This window comes from Eurosta solidaginis, chromosome 3 (assembly GCF_040869045.1).
Source record: "Eurosta solidaginis isolate ZX-2024a chromosome 3, ASM4086904v1, whole genome shotgun sequence".
NCBI lineage: Eukaryota > Metazoa > Arthropoda > Insecta > Diptera > Tephritidae > Eurosta > Eurosta solidaginis.
This window is the reverse complement of record NC_090321.1, coordinates 261,336,084-261,358,198: the sequence shown is the minus strand read 5'-3', so window position 1 is coordinate 261,358,198 and position 22,115 is coordinate 261,336,084. Positions and strand designations below refer to the sequence as shown.

At 36.5% G+C, this 22,115-nt stretch overlaps 1 protein-coding gene across 6 annotated transcripts in view; it reads left to right on the top strand.

Moving 5' to 3' along the window:
• LOC137245466 (uro-adherence factor A) overlaps positions 1 to 22,115 on the top strand; it is a 189,458-nt gene that overhangs the window by 75,400 nt on the left and 91,943 nt on the right. For all 6 annotated transcript variants that reach the window (XM_067776176.1, XM_067776175.1, XM_067776174.1 and 3 more), the window contains one exon: positions 933 to 1,092. In XM_067776176.1, coding sequence (XP_067632277.1) covers positions 933 to 1,092 — 160 coding nt within the window. The remainder of the gene's footprint in view (positions 1 to 932; positions 1,093 to 22,115) is intronic.

Genomic DNA, 22,115 nt, shown 5'->3' with positions numbered 1-22,115 from the left:
AACATATTCTAACGTTGGTGTACAAAAATGGACATGGAATGTAAGAAAACCAGTGGAACACATTATCCCAGGACAAAATCTTATTTTCCAAGGTCATTCCGTTTTGTTCAAAATGTTTTGAAGTTATAACTCTTTAGGCGTTATGAAAAAATTATGAGAGTGAAATTTTAAGATGTAACACAAAATAAACACGTTGTAATACAAAAAATTAAATTGAAAATGCAGTTCGTGTGTATGTTCGCTGTGAACTGTACGAGCAAACTTTATTTTGGTTTTATTGGGAAAAACTGAAAAGAAGGAAACATTTACTTGCACATTGCGATGGTACCATTTCGAAAATCGCCACGTCATCATCGTCAGGCAATTTCGTAATGTTTATTTATTTCAACAGGTTTCACCGGAAATCGAACCGCGGTAAAACTGCTGAAATCACAATCGCCTAAACATTGGGCTGTTGTGTTGTATTTGCTTTCTTGGCTAATTTCAGTTTTACTCCATTTTCACGCTCTCGCACAATTTGAGACATTCTGTCTTTACATTAATTTAGGCGTGCTTTTTGTTATTCGTATTGTACCACTCCTCTTCACTGCAGAAGATGGTTTGTGTACTATATTTAAACTCTATATGTATATATGTTTAAAGAAGGTCGTAAAAATTTGTGTACCGATTTGCCTGAATCTTGGCATATAGATAGCCCTCCTTATCATAAGGCACTGATAACTTATGTTGTGTATTTGCAACGGCTATTTTGTAGTATGGTAGTGAAAGCTTTTCAATAAGGCATTTTCTGAAAGTTTCGATTTTCAACTACTTAGGGCTAATACATATTTCACTCACAGATACTAGATCCATAATTGTGCATATCAATGCTGGATTTTCTCAAAACTGGATCAATTTCACGTAAATGTTTTCATTTCTCTTCTTTTTTTTAGAACGCTCGATATAAAAGAGGAAGATGATGATAAAGATGATATACAAGCATTTACACCGCCAACAAATTACATAACAATATCTGAAGGAAAAATCCAACTGGTACACCAACAACGTTCGCAGGAGAGTGATATCTCCGATACGAAAAGTCGAAAAGAGCGGGTGAGTTTGATGAAACTGAATTTTTTATTTTTTTTCGATTAACTTAAACACACATAAATGGTGATGGCAGATTTGAAGGGGCAATGACCGTACCGTTTCTAGTAAAAAAATTTAAATACATTTATAAACAACAATTTGAGATAATAATAACAATAAGTAAAAAAAGTAAAAAAATACTAATATTTTACCTACATTATACCAACACACTTGAAATTGCTTAATTCGATTTAATAAAATATTTTGGTAGTAGCGGTAAATTATTTTGGATTTGGGCTAAAATGGTATAATTAGCAATTGTTGTAATTATATTCAACTTAACATAATATGCAATTTTAGTTAATAATATGTAATTTATTGCTTATATTTATATGTAGATGTGTACAAAACCGGCATAAATTTATATTTGTAATTACCATAATTTAGTTATATATATGTGACCCGGTCTATGAAAAGGTGGCTTATGACTCAAAAAAGAAATTGCGAGAAACAGCTACTAAAGATAAACAATGTATTTCATCAGGACGTTTGTGCTTTTCTTTTTTTTTTTTTTTTGAGTCATAAGCCTTTTCATAGACCGGGTCACATATATTTATTCATTCGCTTGGAAAAACGCTTATCTGGGCGAAAAAGTCATTTTTTTTTTTAATTTGTTAACAAATGCATTACGTAATTTATCTCTATACATTGCTGAGAAAGTTTTTGAACTAATTTATTTCATCGTCATATTCATTCAGTTATACAAAGAGATTGTTTATTAAATACTTCGCAAACTATTATCTTTCTACGGTCCCGGAAAGCGTGTCATCTCTATCATAGGACATTTATCTCGAAATCGTGAAAATGGATTAATTTCTCTCGCATCTCCTAACTGTTTCACTATAATTTAAAAGTGGTATCAATTATGCAATTTTGGTGATTTTTAGACAAATTTAGTCTTTTTCTGCCATTTGGCTTCCATATACGGGTTCAGCTTAAATTATTATACAATGTATCATACAAATTTTATAAGTTTTGCCAGACACCCAAAATAATAATTATTTGATATTCGAGTTTCAAAAAAATTACAAAAAAAAAAAAAAAAATGTCGTTATTATTTAGCCAATTACAATCTTTTAAGCCATCCGAATTTATTTTTATAAAATTTTATTTTGTTTGAGTTTCAAAAATAATTTTTTGGTACTTTTATTTATAAAAGTCTTCATTTGAAAGGAATTTTTGGGGATTTTCTGACAATTCTGCACCTTCTACTAATGTCCGAATTGCTGAACTATCGAATAAATAACACCAATATTCAGTATTGCAAATTGGTCTTTATTAGACTACTTTGGGAGTAGTACTTCGTTCGCATATTTCTCCTAGGGTCTATACTTTTCACGAAGATGGAACAGTTGTATAGCATAATTGGTTATTTAGCTATATGCATGTGTATGTGTGAATAAAATCTTCTGCTCTTAGCTGATGATGTGTATGTGAGATAATCTCTTTACTTTGAACTGCTGGTTGTTTTATGTAAGTGTGGCTGCTTGCTTTAATGTGTACTTATATATGAGTGTGGCTGCTTGCTGCTTTTGTTGTTGTGATTATTTACTAACATGAGTTTCGTCTTAAACAAGTCTTAAAATTTTTTCATGTTTTTCGGTTTAAGTTGCAAATAAAAGTGTTTGAAAATAATTAGTTTTCGAGTTAGAATATGACTTGTGGCATGCTGTTGAAGTGATTCAGAAATCCATGGACTAGACTACCAGCTTGCTTCGTTGAATATTTGAAAAGATAGTTTGTGACTTTTTGAACCGAATATAATGCAAGATGAACAATTAATGGTTAAATTTGTTGGATTATCTAGATCGAACTCAATCTACCATTAGTTTTATTAGCGTCTTCCGATTTTGGCAATATTCTAAACCATTTTTTTCAACGCCTCCTCTGATTTAAATCAACCAAAAAATCTATTCATCATCTTTCATTCATTCGCCCTTCCGTCCGCCAATCCGTCCGAAGGCATTTTTGCAATAACTTTCATTTTAATGAAATTTGACATAATACTTCTTCTGAAATTGATATCAAACAAAACTATAAATTTGTTAATGACAAAGAAACTGAAACTGTATAAATATTTTTAAAAATTTCCCATTTTATAACTTCATTGATAAAAGTCCAACATCAGACTTTGATTATCACAACAGCCTATCTCAAAATAAATTCAATATATGTTTTCAGTTAATGTAGAAAGTTTCTGGATCATATTCTGGAATGGTATATCTCAAATATATATAGAGGTCTTGCATAACTATAGGTTCTTTGATAAACATATTTATTAATAAAGCTATTTAGAAAAAAAAGTATTTAGCTATAAGTTCTTGAATAATAATAAACTGTATGTTTCCATCAGCAAACATGAAAACCAATCAGCTGAAATGACAAATCAAATGCATTGAACACATAAATCTCTAGAGCTATTAATTAACTTTCTAAAGCGTTATCTTTTTCCTGTTTACAACATATTGTAGCTTAAAGTTATAAAAATTTTAAAATTAGTTTTCTATTTAAATCATACCAATTTTCTTCTACTACTCACAAGCAACTCTTCTACATAACCTATTTTTTACTCGAACCAACAAATGCGAGTGTCACGTTCGACATTTCACTTCATTTGTTAACCTTCAATGTAATTTCAAGATTACATATACAAAACTGGGTTAATTAGATATATGCTCAATATAATGAGTGACTTGACTTTCTTGCTGTTGTGAAGTTACTTATTTTTACCATAGTAAAGTGCTAGAAGCATAAACAAAAGGCTTATAATAGGAAAGTGCTTGCACACCTTTTTATACCCAATTGTACGTGACGCAAAGTATTTGATTAAAGTGACATAAAACAACCGATCTTTACAGGAAAGTCGACACCGTGCTGCATCCATCTGCCTGTCCGTACGTATGAAGAATATTTCAACTTGGACTAGAAAATTTTTTAAACTTCAACTTAAAATAATAAATAAATACAAGGCGCGATAACCTCTGAAGAGATTTTAAGCCGAACTGCTCTTCCCATTTGCATCGCTCTCCTTTCAACTTTTCCTACAAATCGTACGGCCGGGACCTACATGTTTTACGCGGACTCCGAACGGCATCTGCAATGCAGATGAGTTTTCACTGAGAAGCTTTTTATGGCAGAAATACACCCGGAGTGTTTGAAAAATCACTGCCGAGGGTGACCTCGATTAGAAAAACTTTTTCTAAATTGATAAAAACTTGTTTTTAAATGTTTTATGTTGCTTTGCCCGGAAATCGGACACAGGATCTTCAATGTGGTAGGAAATATAAGACAAAAACTATAAACGTGAAAAAATTTATAACCGAAATAGTTATTGAAACGGGGCAAAGCAAAAAGAAGCTGAAATGGAAGAGGAACTGAAATCGGACCAAACCTATAAATGAAAAAAAACGGTCAAAGCTATAAATTGAATAAAGACTGAAATCGGACCAAAGCCATAAATTGAAAAGAAACTAACTTAACAAAATTGTGAAACAAAATTCAAAATAAACCGGAATTGGAACTAACTAATGAAAGAAAAAGAAAATGAAATCTCATGAAATGAAAAAGAAAGAGAAATTCGAAAATCCTCAATCATCATAAATAAAAGAGAAACTAAAACCGGAATTGCAGCGGAAACAAAAACTAAATTGGAACAAAATTATGAGACAAAAAGAAACTGAAAGCAGAATCGAACGAATACTAAAAATAGAAAAGCAACTGAAACCGGAATCGGAACAAAAGTAAAAATAGAAATAAAAATGATAACGAGATCGGTACAAATGTAGAAATTAAAAGGGGTGCTGAAACAGTAAAATAAAATAAAACTGGAAATGGAACTGATAAAGAAACCGGAACAAAAGTGAAAATTAAAAAAAAAAAAAACCGGAACCAGACAAAATTATAAATGAAAAATAAACTGACACGAAAACGAAGCGTGAACTAGAAAAAAGCAACAAACAAAACTGAAACTTAACTGAAAACAAAGTAGTGACCTTAGAGTAGTGATTTAAAATTGTACCTGGAATCAAAACTTTAACTGACACAGAACCAGAAACTGAAACAAGAATCGAAACTTTGACCAACACAAACATTGGAACTAATAAAAGAAGGCACTGGAACTTACGCCAAAATTGCTATGGAAACTGGAACTAATACGGAAATTTGAATAGATGAAGACATTGGAACTTACCAAAAACTGCCATGGAAACTGTTATTGGCAGAGAAACTAAAAATACCATAGAAACTGGAACTCCAATAGAAACTAGAACTTCCGAAGAAACTGTAACTTATGCAAAGACTGCAATGGAAACTGGAATTGGCAAAGAAAGAGAACTGCAACAGAACACGGAATTGGCGCAAAAATTGGAAGTGCCATAGACACTGGAACTGACACAGAAACTGGGACTGATGCAAAACTGGAACTGCCATAGAAACTGAAACTGACACAGAAACTGGAACTGCCATAGAAACTGAAACTTATTCAGAAACTAGAACTGGAATTGACGCAAAAACTAAAACCGGCACGAAAACTGGAACTGCCATAGAAACTGGAACTGGTGTAAAACTGGAACTGCCATAGGAACTGACACAGAAACTGGAACTGATGTAAAACTGAAACTTCCATTGAACATGGAACTAAAACTGGAACTAGCACAGAAACTGGAACTGAAACAGAAATCGGAAGCCACATATTATGTGGAACTAAATCAGAAACTTGAATAAAAACGTACGCAAAAGCTGGAACTAACGCAGAACTAAAACTGACATAGGAACTGATAGAAGCACAGGAACTAGTTAGAAACAGAACTGACTTAAAAACTGCAAATGCCACAAAAACTGGAACTTAAACCAATATTTAACTTAAAAAGAAACTTAAGCCGACACCTGAACTGGAACCTCTTTCTAAAACTGGAGCTAACGCAAAAGCTGGAACTGACTTCAAAAATGAAACCGAAAAAAAAAACTGATGCACGAATGACAACTCTCACTAATACAAAAACTGAAGCTGAAACCTCAACTGGTACTGATGTAGGAACTAGAATTGTTGAAGCGGAACATGAATCGAATTCGAGATCAGAAATCAGAACTGTAGTTCGACAAAACTAGAGGGTGGGTGGGTGATATGGCCTGGAAGATTCAACGTGACCAAATCAAATCGAGATGGTCTGGCTTGTAACTTAATGGGGCTAGTTACCGGAGCTTATCGGATCTGTGTCCGTCCAAAGATCATAAACAGCAATAACAGTACACAAAACCTTCGGGGAGTGTCTTCATTGCTCAAAAAACAACAACACACGTAACTTCAGTTATGACTTTTATAACGGCCTTTTGTAAATAAGAGTCATTCAATGATTTATAATGATAGATTGCAAAATAAATTCAATTCCTATTCGTGGGAAAAACTCAAAACACAATTTTCAGGTTTTCTTTAGTTTTTGTTTTATTACATTTCTTGCAGTGTTTCTTCATTATTCCTCATTCCGGCCGATTTGAATAATAGCTTTTGCTTTCTAGTATTTGCAGTTTTGCTCTTTTTTAATACCCACATCTGGGTATACAATGCTTGATAACAACCGAGTGCAGGCTTGTTTACCTATCGTTGCATTCTAACAGTAATAAAAAACATATCTTTATAAAAAAAAACAAAACCACACACATCATTCATCACAAAAACAATTTGTTGTAAAAATTTCATGCGCAGTGGAAAAGGAAAACTGAAAAACGTAATTATAATCTACATCGGAAAAAGAGGGCGTGAGCAGCGTGTTAAGTTGGAAAGAAAAAAAATATTTTTAAAAATAAAACATTAACACCGCAAAGGAAAAACATTATCTCAATTGCAACCGGCATTTGAAGCTGTAATAGTTAGCAACAATAACAACAACAACGTTAACAAACACCACATTCGTATGGCAGTATAAGCAACAACTGTAATTAGAACGAGGCGAAATTTTATGTTTCGTGGGCATGACATGCAACTTGAGGCAACACCTGTGTTTCACTTTGATTTGAGAATAATGCTTATAACCACACAAATGCAAACATGTAAAAGTGTTTTAAGGTACACATATATATGTGTGTGTCGGTGTGTGCATTAAAGTGCACGCCTACACGCTTAAAGTATTTTTGGTTGCATGCATATCAGAGTGCTTTTTTGATCGTTAGGTATTTCTACACTGAATGAAAAAGACTGGTAAAATAAACCGAAATATTGGTCAATTCAATCGAAATTTCTGTCAATTTTTATCCATCGCAACAAGATGTTGAATCAACTGCACACAAATCGTTGATTCGTAATTAACCGTGTTAGTAGTCAAATGAACAAAAAAAGTTGTTGCGAAAGCTTCGTGCGAAAGTGCCTATGTTGCAGCATTTGCGAAGCAGATGAGTTTTCACTGAGATCTTTTCATGGCAGAAATACACTCGGAGTGCTTGCCGAACAGTGCCGAGGGGCGACCCCGCTTAGGAAAATGTTCTTCTAATTGAAAAACCTTATTTCTAAAATTTGTATGTTGCTTTGCCCGGGGTGTGTACCCATGGTCTTCGGTGTGGCAGGGCACGCTACCATCACACCACGGCGGCCGCCATATGCATACGTAAATATGAGCATACATATATTACACGGCATACATAAGTACAAAGTAGAGAGCGCAGTGAACGTAAAATTCTCTTTGAATTTTGCTCATGTATTGACTGTTGATCGCTGTTGAAATGACCAGTGAGATCAGTTGGGTTAACAAAAAAATCAGTTAGATTGATTAGGAACCTGTCAATTTTACAGAATTTTGTTAACTTAAGAGCGACAGTTTCTCTTCTGTTGAAATGACTAAACTAAATTGTTCGCTTGACAAAGAACTCGGTCGAATTAACCATAATTCGATCAATTTCACCGAATCTCCGTTAAGTCAAGAACAACAGAACCGATTTGTTGATTTTACTAGCACCATTTCTTTCAGTGTATTGAGATTTTGATATGTGAACTTCTTGCTCATTCTATGCTTAAGCTTTAAGCAAACGTTGTTGTTTATTTGTTTGGACCTCTGACTGCGCTCGCATGCTGTTTGATGTCAGTTTGCCGATAATAACTTGAAAGTTGCCCAATACATCATAGTCATAAGTATCGGGGCTTGTTTACGTGCTTTAATAATATAACATTGACTTTGTTTTCAGCTTTAAATGCAGTTCGAAAATTTGAGTTCCTTTACTTCCATGTGAACTTTTGAACTTGAGCATCGCTTGATGGTTGGCAGAGATCAATTAGAAACATCAGCTCTCCGTCCGCTTGAGTCGGATGTATATAGGGTGCGGTTCGGCTGTGTGGTAGGTATCCCGGTAAGAGAATCGCAATACGCCTTGGCAGCCACGTCATTGTTGACGTATATTAATTCGAGACTGTGAAGGATTTCGTCAATTTGGGAAACAGCATTCAAAGCAAAAACAACTTCAGCTTTGAAATCAAATGGAGAATAAATCTTGCCAACATTTGCTACGTTGGACTGAGTAAAGTCCTCTCTCGACATACAAAAATAAGGCTAGTGCAACTCGCTCAGAATACCTGTCCTGATGTATGGCTCGGATTTATGAATGGTGTCGATATAAAAAGAGATGGAGTGTTCGAGAGAAAAGTTCTTCGGATTATTTGGGGGCCTGTCCGTGATGACGACAGCGAGTATCGGAAGAGGTATAATAATGAACTGTATGAGCTTTATGCAGATATTACAATAGTGCAAAACCCAAAGACTTCGCTGGCGAGGTCATGTTATGCGAACGGACGAAGTCGTTCCGGCTATACCGCAGTTTGGAAGCAGAGGAAGAGGCAGGTGAAGGAAGACTTGGCCTCACTTGGTGCTCCAAATTATAGCGAAACTGGAATAGCTGGCGTAACTTTTTACGAAAGGGCCAAAATCACTTAAGGAGTTAAGCGCCAACTAACGACGATGATGATACGTCTCAGCGAACCCATAAGAAATTCAAGTACCAAGGATAAATGAGCTGTAGTGAACTCAATTATTACGGAAGCCGCCTGCCATCAAATTGGGGCTAGAAATATATCTGCACCCTATAAAAGGTCGCTGCTCTCAGCATTTACGTAGCTAATTGCAGGATCATCTGTAAAATAGCATACTGCATGTGTTCAGCAGAAATTGGAATTCCCCATATATAAAGTTTCAACAACCCACTAGGCCAGAGAATCCGTGTGAGAGTTGTTCGGGATATTGCTATGCCTCGAAATCAATGTGATCCTAGTATTAAATTAACCGCAAGCACACTCGAGGTCAGAGCTTTTGTTGCAGATTGGCTGAAAAGCACTGAACATCATCCTTTCCAACGCATCCTTAAACAAAAGCGACTTCCGTTGGGAAGAAGCTACAGTCTGCGGCTAACTTGAAATTTTCTGTATACATAAATTTACTGGCAGAAAACTACGAACCAAACTTCTCTCCCAATTTCGACTCATCCGCGGGTTAGTTAAGCAGTCCATTGTTGGTCTTGGGTCCCTCTCCCCATTATTATCTTGACAGGAATAACAGTGTTGAATACCGCTACGCTATAATCTTCTTGTCTGGAACAAAGCCGAAGATGGTTCAAATGCTGGAGTGCCCGAAGTCAAAGAGCCCATAACATATACCACAAAGCATGATCAACGCCGGGAATAACCCTGAACAAAATTCCGAAACAGATCCCTCGAATTGATTTCAAAATCACTCTGTAACAATCCCGCAAAAATTTTGAAATTATCCTGAAACTGTCGCTAAAATAACTCGTAAACGATTTTGTAATGGTTCCAGTCTTATCTAGAAACAGTTATGAAATGATCCCAAAAAGATCCAGAAAGTTTCTCGATTGTAATCCAGAATTTATCCTTTAAAAATTATTTATCGCAAAAAGGATCCTAGGTTGAACTGTTCGGTCCATGAGGACCTCACATAGACTGTCTAACAAATTTATCAAAAATACTAGTTGCGGAAATTGTTCTTGTTGTTATATAAACTGTGCGTTTCCTTATCCAATAAGCGACACCTTTCATGAACTGTTACCACATTATTCTAACGGAAGTCCAAGAAAATTGGTTATTTGAACAGATTCGAGCATACTTTAATTCTTATAACACCAGAATTGATCAGCCAGTCGCTATTCATTTCGAGGGCGGCAGAACCGGCAGAAATTTTTGCACTGATAATGAACTAAGCTTTTTGCTCCTATTCCCTATTGCTTCCAACAGCTAAGAGAAGTTACCACTGAACTTCTTTCCTTGGATACGATTGCCGAATACCTGTTCGAGCTATACCTGGTTTCTGATCATGAAGCACGTCTTCAGAGTCAAGAAGAAAAAAATCTGCTGCAATAATTTCAATAATATTTGCTGGTTATGAGGTGACCCCAGAACTTGACAAAGTGGTCTTATCTTAAAACATCCATAAAACTTTTGAACACTCCATTCCTAAAAAAATGTTCAATTCCAATCTTCTTTCCCCTGCTTCTTCCGTCTCATTTGAGGTTTCCGCTGGTTCTAAATGGAGATACCGATTGAAATACTTTCTTGGCCGGAGCGTCTTCGTCCATTCGTATAATATGAACTAGCGAGAGAAGCTTTTAAGCTTTCCGTTCGCATGCTATAGACCGACTCTTCGTCTCCATGCCTGGACAGCTCCGCTGTTAGTCCGTCGTTACTCTGTGCCTGTTATTCTTTTGGCGATATATTGCCGTTTTCAGTTCGTCACAGTCGGGTGGAGGAGAAGTTTTTAAAGTCCCCTTTCGCAAATACAAGTGCTAACTATGCGTATTGCCAAGCCAGTTTTCTATCGAATCGTATACATTATATAATTTCATAAAAATCGTGTTATGAATAACCAAAAATTGTTTAAATGCTCATCAAACTTATTTAAACAAATACAACAAATATGTGCAATGCTATGCGGCAAGCCTCTATTCAAAACTCCGCTTAACAACCTGGCATGTAGTGCAGTCGATTGCAATTACAAAACAAGTCACCTGAGACGCGTTAACTACTCCTATTTAGTAATCAGAAGCAAACAACTAACAACTCTGACATACCAACAATTGCATACAAAAGAATTTATCCAAACAATTGAGAGCGCATAAATATGCACGTAACGACTTAACAAGCAGGGAACTGGCAATGAGCTGATTGTGATAGACACGCGATTTCTTTCCACTAATCAGAGGGCTGCACGGGTACATAATTTAGATATTAGACAGAGCATGGATCACGATAGCAATGGACAAACGAAACAAATATAATATGGAGGTTAGCAGCTTAATTTAGTTACTGAGCGTGATTTAATCTCTCCTCTCATGTAGTGTTTGGTTGTAGACTTAATCTAACTTAGGCGAATTTGGAAAATGTGTGACCTTGGGCAGGTTGAAAACTTCTAGGTGAAGTCCTTAAGTAAGCACAGGGAATCCGAGCAAGAATGAACCGGCCACCAAACTTGGTTTGATCTTCAGTGTGAGAAAAACAAATGACACTGAAGATGACCCAACGCCGAAACTATTTTGCCTCCAAAACCAAATTTATCAAGAGACGGCAATTTGACAAATTGTTCCAATATATGTAAACTATACAGGAAATCGTTTGGGAGACGGCTTCTGAGAAAAAATCGCCTAAAAGTTTCAAAGTGGTCATAACAAATCATTCCTGACTTATAATACCAAATCGGGAGCACACCAAAATTTTAAATCAAATAAAGAACCAAGTATCTACTCGTGTAAATATAAAGTCGTACGTCTAAAAAACTAATGTTCTTGAATTGATTACAAGTCGTCTAGGGATTGAAGTTAAACCACAATAGAGGTAACTTTGCTAGAAACAAATCAAGGCCATTGGAGAAGATCTTCATCGGCTTATTTTTGGTAACAGCTGATAACGACTAGGTATTGTTTTACTATTACTTATTATTGAAACTGAAGTTATTCTCAAATTATCGGTTCGGTATCCGTTTGTTATCGCGAAGATATCTTGTTTTCTTATTCGACGGGTTACAGATGTGTTATTGATTTTACTGTGAATTTTAATCGGTTTCTATTTCAGAGCGAACTGATAGTCACCGATAACAAACTAATAGCAAACCGATAACAAGACGCAAGGATAAAAAAAACGGCAGCTCTTCGATACCAAATCGATATATCCAAAACGTATCGATACAAGTCGATAAATTTTCGACAGCCTAGCGATATTTTTTATACTCAGCGTGCTATGCACACAGAGTATGTTAACTTTTATTGGATAACTGTTGGTTGTGCAGGTATAAAAGAATCGAGACAGATATAGACTTCCATATATCAAAATCATCAGTATCGAAAAAAAATTCCCGTTAGCACGATAACTTGAGTAAATATTGAGATATCTTCACCAAATTTGGTACACTAGCTTATCTGGACACAGACCAGACTGGCATTGAAAATGAGCGAAATCGGATGATAACCACGCCCACTTTATATATATATAAAATTTTGGAAAACACTAAAAACCTGATAATATAGTAAATAATACACCTAGAATGTTGAAATTCGAAGTGTGGACTTATATTGAGACTTTTAATAAAAATTTTGAAACAATTTTTAAAATGGGCGTGGCACGGCCCACTTGTGATAACATAAAATTTACAAAGATTATTAATCATAAGTCAAAAATCGTTAAACTTATCGTAACAAAATTCGACAGAGAGGTTGCCTTTACCATATGAAAAGCTTTGAAGAAAAATCAACGAAATCGGTTAAGGATCACGCCCACTTTTATATAAAAGATTTTTAAAAGGGTCGTGGACGAATAAAATAAGCTATATCTTTGTAAATAACAGCTTTATATCAATGTTATTTCATTTGCCCAGTGGATTTATAACAACAAATAGGAAAAACTTCAAAATTAAAAAATGGGCGTGGCACCGCCCTTTTTATGACTAAGCATTTTTCTATGTTTCGGCCATAACTCAAAGAAAAATTGACGGATCGTAATAAAATTGGGTACACAAATTTTCCCTATAGCAGGAAATATTTCTATTAAAATAGGCATGATCGGTTTAAGACCACGGCAACTTATATATAAAACAAGTTTAAAAGGGTCGTAGGCTAGAATAATAGGCCATAACTTAGCAAAAAATAGTTTTGAATAAACGATATTTCACTTATCAAGTTTTATTGTAAGAGGAAATGTGGAGAAATTTTTTTTTTAAACGAGCGGTGCCGCGTGTTATGTAGAAAAGTAATTTATCTGAAATGAAATATACAACTGAAGCTCACGCTGAGTATATAATGTTCGGTTACATCCGAACTTAGACACCTTTACTTGTTAATCATAACAATAACTTTTTTGATTAATTTTTGTTAACATAAATGCCTACATTTTTTCATAACAAATTAATAACACTCCCATAACAAATCGATAAATTTTTGATAATATACCGATAGTAGTTCGATGAACAATCGGCAACTTTTCGTTGATAAATCGAGAACTTTCCCATGAAGAATCGACAACCCGTCTTTAAAATAATCGATGATCATTCTTAACGTTAGCAAGCTTATAACAGTTCGATAGCAATTGGACTGCACGTACATATCCCATCAATAAAAGACAGATAATCCATCGACAACAAACCATCGTCCCTTCGATAACAAATTGATAACACACCATCGGCGTATGACATCGGCTTGGGTTTTGAATCACAAAATTTCTTTCATTCTCACCTTCTATTCTTCTTTTCCCTACATTCTGTACCCTTTCTTGTCATGCCTTGGCTTCGCATCCGTGACGATAACCATAAGCATCGTTATTGTCATCCACATCATTATCGACATTGTTATTTCTCTACCTCGTCTGGTGTTTCATCTAATTTATATTACTTCTTCTACTTTGTTGAATCACTTTGTCCTTCATATATCATTGATTTGTTTCTTTGCCTCCATTAATTTCCATTAACTGATTTGTTTGTTTTCGCTCATACCATCCCTAGGTTGTTCCAATATTAGTTGCTATACTTAGGCTAACATTCTATAGCTAAAGATGTTTTCACGCCAAACACTTCGGGCGCTGTCTTTAGTACTTATCGTAAAACGCTGGTACTCTTTGCCATATATTCAAAAGGATAGGCTCAACCAGAACCTCATTCCTGTTTTGGAACACGGTGCAGGATTTCGTATGCATTGCATTTACGAATTGTGACGTACTTCTGCATATCTCTGATATCGCTTAACAAGCACATATTTTTAAAGCTTATTAATACAGCTACCAGCAGCAGCAATGGTAAAACTTATCGCCAGCAATGACTGGTAAGAAAATTGTAATGACGGTCGCAGCAACCACAAGCCATAGTTAGTCAGGCATCCCAGCCATTTTTGTGTGTATAATATAATCATAGCAGATTACCAATAAGCCAGCGATTGTAAAGAAAATAAAGTATGCGATGTGATTTCACTCGTTGCAACGTCAATCCGCATTAGGTAAAGTCCAGACGATGTTACAAATGCCAGGGCGTCAACCAATATTGCTTGTGTATAGGTCGAAAGTTATGTGTGCAGTGGGGTGTTCGCGCATGCGCACAAGCACAGATTTAGGGGCAAAGTCAACCAGCCGAATGTAAACATGTATTTATAGCCATTGAAGCTGTGGTTTCTGCCTAGTCGAATGCTGCATTCTATTGCACAATTATAGAGTGGCACATTTGTTACAGCAGCCGCAAATAATGGGCTTAAAAGTGCACACAAACATAAAGGGTGACGGAAAATTTTTACCATATCGAAAATCAAATAAAGTGCATGCCCTTACTGTCTATTTCCTACAGCGCCCGAGCTCAATACCGAAAGTTCCCATCGATTGAAATACTTTTTCTTAAAAGACATATTTCCTATCATTTAAAAACTTTACAGATCTAAAACGTACTGTTTACTTATGCTCTGATTGCAACCTTATTCTTCTTCATATCCCGTTCTTTGTATTCCGCCTTTCGAAGAGGAAGAGGGGAAAGAAGCATAACAGAGGAAAAAGAGGAATCAGAATAATACCCCTACTAGCTGTATCATATATATTTTGAGAAAGAATAGTTATAGCTTTTTACTGCCCCAACCCTCCCCAAAATCATATTTTCATGAATTGAATATTGAGTCTTCTCTCGTTGGGAAGATATAAAAAATGATATATTTTGGAATTCCAGTTATATATCCCGAACACTTAAGTTCGGATCACTTAAGATACCACCTGTCCCAAAATTTCGCTCCGACGACTATACTTCGCAATTCTTTGTGACGTCTGGTCTTCATGATCCCAGTAGGTTAAAGCACTTTAAAAGCTCCCGCGATAGGAATGCCAGTCGTTCCCGCGACAGTGGAGCTAGTACCAGTAGCGACTGTACTGTAGCGTAGTGGCGAAACTGCCTGCCTTCATAGCCTTATAAACTATGTATAGGTGCATTTCAAATTCCAACATTTTGCATCGTATGGACGAGCTAGACTAGAAGGGGTCATATCTTTAATTTCGTTTGATCATAATTTGGATTCGACATCCGTTTATCTCCTTTATTCTTGTGTTTCAAAATATTAGGACAGCCACGGCCGAAAAACATGGGCTCAATTAGCTGTACTTTGTACCAAGAAGTTCAAAACTATGGGTATATTCTATCTATGGTCTTTCTCCGCCCAGTTAAACCTATGAAGAAGTACCCAAAAATTTTCTTAGAATCTAGGCAGACCTAATTTATATTCGATCGCTCTTGAAATTGGCATTCCAGCTGATTTTTTGGTTCAATAGAACTCAAAATCGCTAATTATACGGTTTTTCTTAGCCTTATGTGACAGGACAGTTGCGTCAATCGACCCAAGGTTAAGTTAGGTTAGAATAAGCATGCACAACTTCCACTCGAGCACATTATTGTCCAGTGAGTGCCGGGTGGTGGCACATTAGTACAACCAAATTACTTCCTAGTGTCAGCCGACATGGCAACTCTAACTAAGTAAAAGACGATTTGAGGAGAGAAATGAAATGAGCGAGACGAAGCAGTCTGTCTCGAACCTTCAGAACGAAACGTCGTATTTAACAAAATCATAATTCACTTAAATTACATTAAAGTGTATATTCATTATTTCTAATAATAATACTTTCTTCATTTAACATTAAATAAACTAGCGTGCGTCTAATTAATTATTCGGAACTCTGACAAACGTAAGTAGATATGCCATCGTGATAATATCAGAAGTGTGCGAAACCTATGCCACATAAGGATTGTCGCGTTAATAATAATTCGAGCATATTATAACAAATGTGAAAAATCTTTGCAACAATAAAAAGAAGTGTTGTGTTAATGATAAAATGCATTGAAAAACGAAAGCGTGCATAGTAAATAGTCATATATGTACATATGTACGAGGAAAAAAGTCCAACCGTGTCGAAAAACGTACAACGAAGTAGAAAAATTGCGTCGAAATTGTGAAATTGCAAAACACGAAAAAAATAAAAGAAACGGTAGCATACATACACACATAAATGTACATGCGTCTATATGTACATACGAACGTGCAACGCGTCGAGTTTGCAACGAACGGTCGGTTAAATTGAAAATTCTACGACTTTAGAGTTTCATCATAAAAACGAAAGGGATAGCGAAAATATTCCTATACTAAAACATATATGTGTTTATGTTGTATGCAAGAGCGTCGTTTCAACCATTTAAAACATCGCAAAACTTCTCAACTCGTAAAAGCTGAACTCGCATTTTCAATTTCTAATTAGACAAAAACATGAACTTTCGTAGTATGACAGTTAATGATCTGCGCAACAGATGTCGCGAGCGCGGAATTGCAAAGACGGGAAACAAACACACTTTAATCGAACGACTCGAAGAATATGAAAATGTAAACAAAACCGCGAACGCGAACGCAAATGATACATTTATGAGTGCAAATGAAACGATGCTAATGCAAAGAATAAATGAATTAGAAAAAACAATTACCGATTTGCAAGTGAGTGTAACGCAACGTGAGTGTGAAATGCCAACGCAAAGCAAAAGCACTCAAGTAGTATCTGAATTTCGTCCGTCGGTTGGTTCGTCACCACAGTCCGAACAAATTACAAGTTGCATAAATTCGTTTGTTTCGGTACCGCTTACGTGAGTGCCGCCAACTAGTGTATCATATACACACGCACATTCATCGCGAATGAGTACAAATATTCAACCACCGTATATATCAATAGCAAATGACGTGCACCCGTATATGCAAGTCAACGAGCATTCTTATTGGAATAGTGAGAATATTCACAATCTAAATTATATGCCACCCATGTCTGTTTATAATGGGCATGCTCAGTTGTGTTATGACGAAAATTTCACGCAAACGCGATTTTATAATGAACCGAATATAAGAAGCAATATGCAGTCGAATAGTGTTCATGCTCATATGCAACAAAATCATCCATTTTCAAATGTAAATATACGACAAAATCCGTATAGTAATGTGAATGAAGTGATAGCACTTCTACCCGAATTCGACCCGTCAAATGAAACATCACTAAGTGCAAATCAATTTATAAGAAGAATCGAAATGCTACGTACTGCATATCAGTGGAGTGACCAAGTGTTATTATTCGCCGTACAGCAAAAATTAAAAGGGCATGCGAAATATTGGGTTGATTGTCAAAATATTTTTAAATCGTGGTCGGAATTCGTCGCGAAATTTTGTATTGATTTTGCAACCGTTGAAAACGTCGCGGATATACACATAAAATTGGGACGAACGCGTCGCCAACGTAACGAATCTCCGCAAGACTATTATTACAAAATGTTGTCGATGGGTACAAAAGGAGGAATTCCTAAATTTGCTATCGCGCGGTACATAATAAACGGCATTAACGACCATGATCTCCGTAAAAAGATCTCGAACGATTACGAAAATTGCAATAAGTTGCTACGCGATATTCAAAATTATTCGGTGTACAATAACATAAAATACGAACCGCTGAACTATAAACAGAAAATCGACGAATATACGGCTACGTCCAAAAGCCAAACGAAAAATGTTGGTGAACGTGAAATACCAGCAAACGCTAAAGTAGGTGAACGCGAAACACCTAAATCGGTTAAATGCTATAATTGTTTAAAAACGGGACATATTTCAATAAATTGTTCAGAACCACAACGTGTCGAAAGATGTGAGACTTGTAAACGTACAGGTCATAAAGCAATAAACTGTAAACAAGCGAAAGCAAAACCTAAACCAAATACGACGGTGAATAAAATAAATGATGTAATTCAAGATACAAACTTGACAAAAGTAATAAAAGTAAACGATTTCGAAACAAAAGCTATCATCGACTCTGGTAGTACGTGTTCGCTAATCCGTCATTCTATAGCCGAAAAAGTGGGCAAACTTGTAGAATGTAAACGCGTCTTAAGAGGATTCGCAGGAGGCGAATATATGTGTAAAGCAAACATTTCAGTTGTACTTGAAATTGACAAAAATCATAACCAAGCCGTATTATTAGTGGTTAACGATGATCACATTGATGAAGATGTACTCCTCGGAAGAGATGTGTTTTGTAATAACAAAAATAGGCTGGTTATAGAAAACAACAAGTGTAGTTTCGAGAAATTAGAGAACGTGTCGAATATCTCAACGAATGAACGATCGGAATTGAAAGCTATTATTGAAGCAAACCGCGATATATTTTCTGAGTCTGTATCCGACCTAGGAATATGCACAGTCTCGAAAATGAATATCGAATTAACCAACGATAAGCCAATAACTTTAAAGCCATATAGAGTGCCGTTCGCTAAACGTAAAATAGTATCTGATATTGTATCTGAACTATTAACAAATCGAATAATTCGTCATTCGGAATCACCTTACGCGTCACCGGTCGTGTTAGTTGAAAAAGCCAATGGGGAATCGCGATTATGCGTGGACTATAGAGCGCTAAATAAAATTACGGTGAAACACCCATATCCCATGCCAATAATCGACGAACATTTCGCACAACTATCGGGAAATAGTTATTTTACGACATTGGACTTACGGATGGGATATCACCAAATAGAAATCGAAGAGTGTGCGAAAAAGTTTACTGCTTTCGTGACTACGGATGGTCACTATGAATACAATAGAATGCCATTTGGTCTGGTAAATGCGCCTTCTGTATTCCAACAAGTAATGAATAAAATAATTGCGAAAATGAGAGCGGGTGAAATACTCGTATACTTGGATGACGTCATAATTCCAAGTAAAACGGTTAAAGAAGGTTTATCACGTCTTACAAAATTCTTAAATATCTTACGAGAAAATGGTTTAACACTACGTTTTTCAAAATGTAATTTTCTGGCTGAAGAAATACATTATTTAGGCCACGTAATAAATAAAAATGGTATAAAACCGGGAGAAAAGAAAATAATCGCTATCAAAAACTTTAAAGTACCATCTAGTATAACGGAAACTAGACGATTTTTGGGTTTAACTGGGTTCTTCCGGAAATTCGTACCGGAATACGCGCTAATTTCGAAACCAATAACGAAACTTCTCGCGAAATCAAACGAATCTTTTGTATGGGGTCGTGAACAACAAGAAGCATTCGAAACCTTGATCGAACGTTTAAGCAACGCTCCAATTCTCGCGTTGTACGATAGGATGGCCGAGCATGAAGTACACACCGACGCATGTAGTGTTGGCCTTGCCGGTGTGCTACTTCAGTCAAACGACAATAAAACGTGGAAACCAGTATTTTATTTTAGTAGGCATTGCACGAGTGCAGAAAGTAATTATCATGCGTACGAACTCGAGGTACTCGCCGTAGTCGAATCCCTCGAACGCTTTCGAATGTATGTACTAGGCAAGCATTTTCGACTAGTAACGGACTGTTCTGCCATAGCTAAAGTTAAAACTAATAAAGAATTAAAATCTCGTATCGCGCGTTGGTGGATGAAACTTTTAGAATTTGATTTCGATATAATTCATCGCCAAGGCACACGTATGGCTCATGTCGATGCTTTGAGTCGCGCACCAGATCAGCCACCAAACGACGTAGAACCGGCTGGGTTGGTAATGAAAGTTAATACTTCATCCGAAGACTGGCTCTTGACAATGCAGTTGCAAGACCCAACGTTATCATCGATAGTATCAGTACTTAAGCAAGAGAAGAAAACAGATCAAGACGCCCAAATTCGACAAGACTACGAAATTAAGGATCATCGATTATATCGCCGTACGAAAGATGGGTTACGATTCGTTGTACCAAAATCAGTTCGTTGGAGAGTAGTGCATTCTTGCCATGACGAAATGGGACATTTTGCACTCGACAAAACGATCCAACGAATTTCGACACATTTTTGGTTTCCTAAAATCCGCAAATACGTTAAAGATTATTTAGCAGCATGTCCAGATTGTTGCTACAACAAATCTCGTCACGGTGTGGCTGAAGGTAGGCTGCATTATAGTGAACCTGATCCCATGCCATTTCGGATCCTTCACGTCGATCACTTAGGACCTTTCGTCAAAAGTAATCGTGGAAATTGCTACGTTCTGGCAATATCCGATAGTTTTTCCAAATACCTGGTAGTGAAGCCAGTACGCAATACGAAAACCACCGCGGTAATCAACGCACTAAACGATATGACAAGCTACTTTGGACTGCCTGTCAAAATCATCACCGATAGAGGTACATGTTTTACCTCGAAGCAATTCGAACAGTTTTGTGAAAAAAATTCGATCCAACATATTAAAAACGCCGTACGTACACCTCGCGCCAACGGCCAGGTTGAGCGAGCTAACCAAACCATATTAAATTATCTTCGAACATCGACCGATAAACCGAAAGAGTGGGATTGTCATCTACGAAACGTGCAATGGTCAGTCAACTCACAGCGCAACGATACGTCAGGTTAGTCGCCGAACGAACTAATTTTTAATTTTCGTCTCCGCGATATCGTACAAAATAAGCTAATTGCAGCTATTCACGATACAACCGATAATCCGAATCCGCTACCAATCGACGAAAAACGGCAACAAGCCCTTGAAAATATTAACCACGAACGAGAAAAATGGAAACGTAGGTTCGACGATAAGCACCGTACTCCGACAACATACACTGAAGGTAACCTCGTTGTTATTGAGAACGAGCCAGCAGCAACTGGCGAATCGAGAAAGCTGGAACCCAAGTTTCGCGGTCCATACGTTATTACCCGAAGCTTGGGAAACGACCGATACCTCATAGAAGATATTCGTGGTATAAAAATAACAAATCGCAAATTCTGCTCAATATTTAGTACCGACAAAATAAAGCCCTGGTGTCACAGTGCACCCGAGCTCGACGAATACGACGACGACGACGACGACCCTGATCAAATCGAGGTCGATTTGGAGTCAGGAAAGGCCGAATTGTCAGCCGACATGGCAACTCTAACTAAGTAAAAGACGATTTGAGGAGAGAAATGAAATGAGCGAGACGAAGCAGTCTGTCTCGAACCTTCAGAACGAAACGTCGTATTTAACAAAATCATAATTCACTTAAATTACATTAAAGTGTATATTCATTATTTCTAATAATAATACTTTCTTCATTTAACATTAAATAAACTAGCGTGCGTCTAATTAATTATTCGGAACTCTGACAAACGTAAGTAGATATGCCATCGTGATACTAGTAATTCTCAACGAGCTGCTTGCTTTCTCTGATGAACTCAAGTAGGAGCGAAAGATCCACCTTCCTCCTCTGCTAGACTAACGAAAACCTGTGCGTCCAAAAGTATGAGTAGTCTTCTTTGCCACCCTGGACGCCGAGGCAAGAGGCAGAGGAAGTTATGGAGCAACTTCTCTTCCTCCCTACCTTGAAAGTTTCTGGAGATGAAGCATGCGAGACCGTTGTAGTTGTTTATTTTAAGACGGTAACTAGTTTCTTTCGTATCTGAACATGGCCATAAGGACTTTGATACTTCTAAGCCATATAGGCTGGACAAGGTTGGTCCGCTGCCTTAATCTTATATTCCTCAATTTTC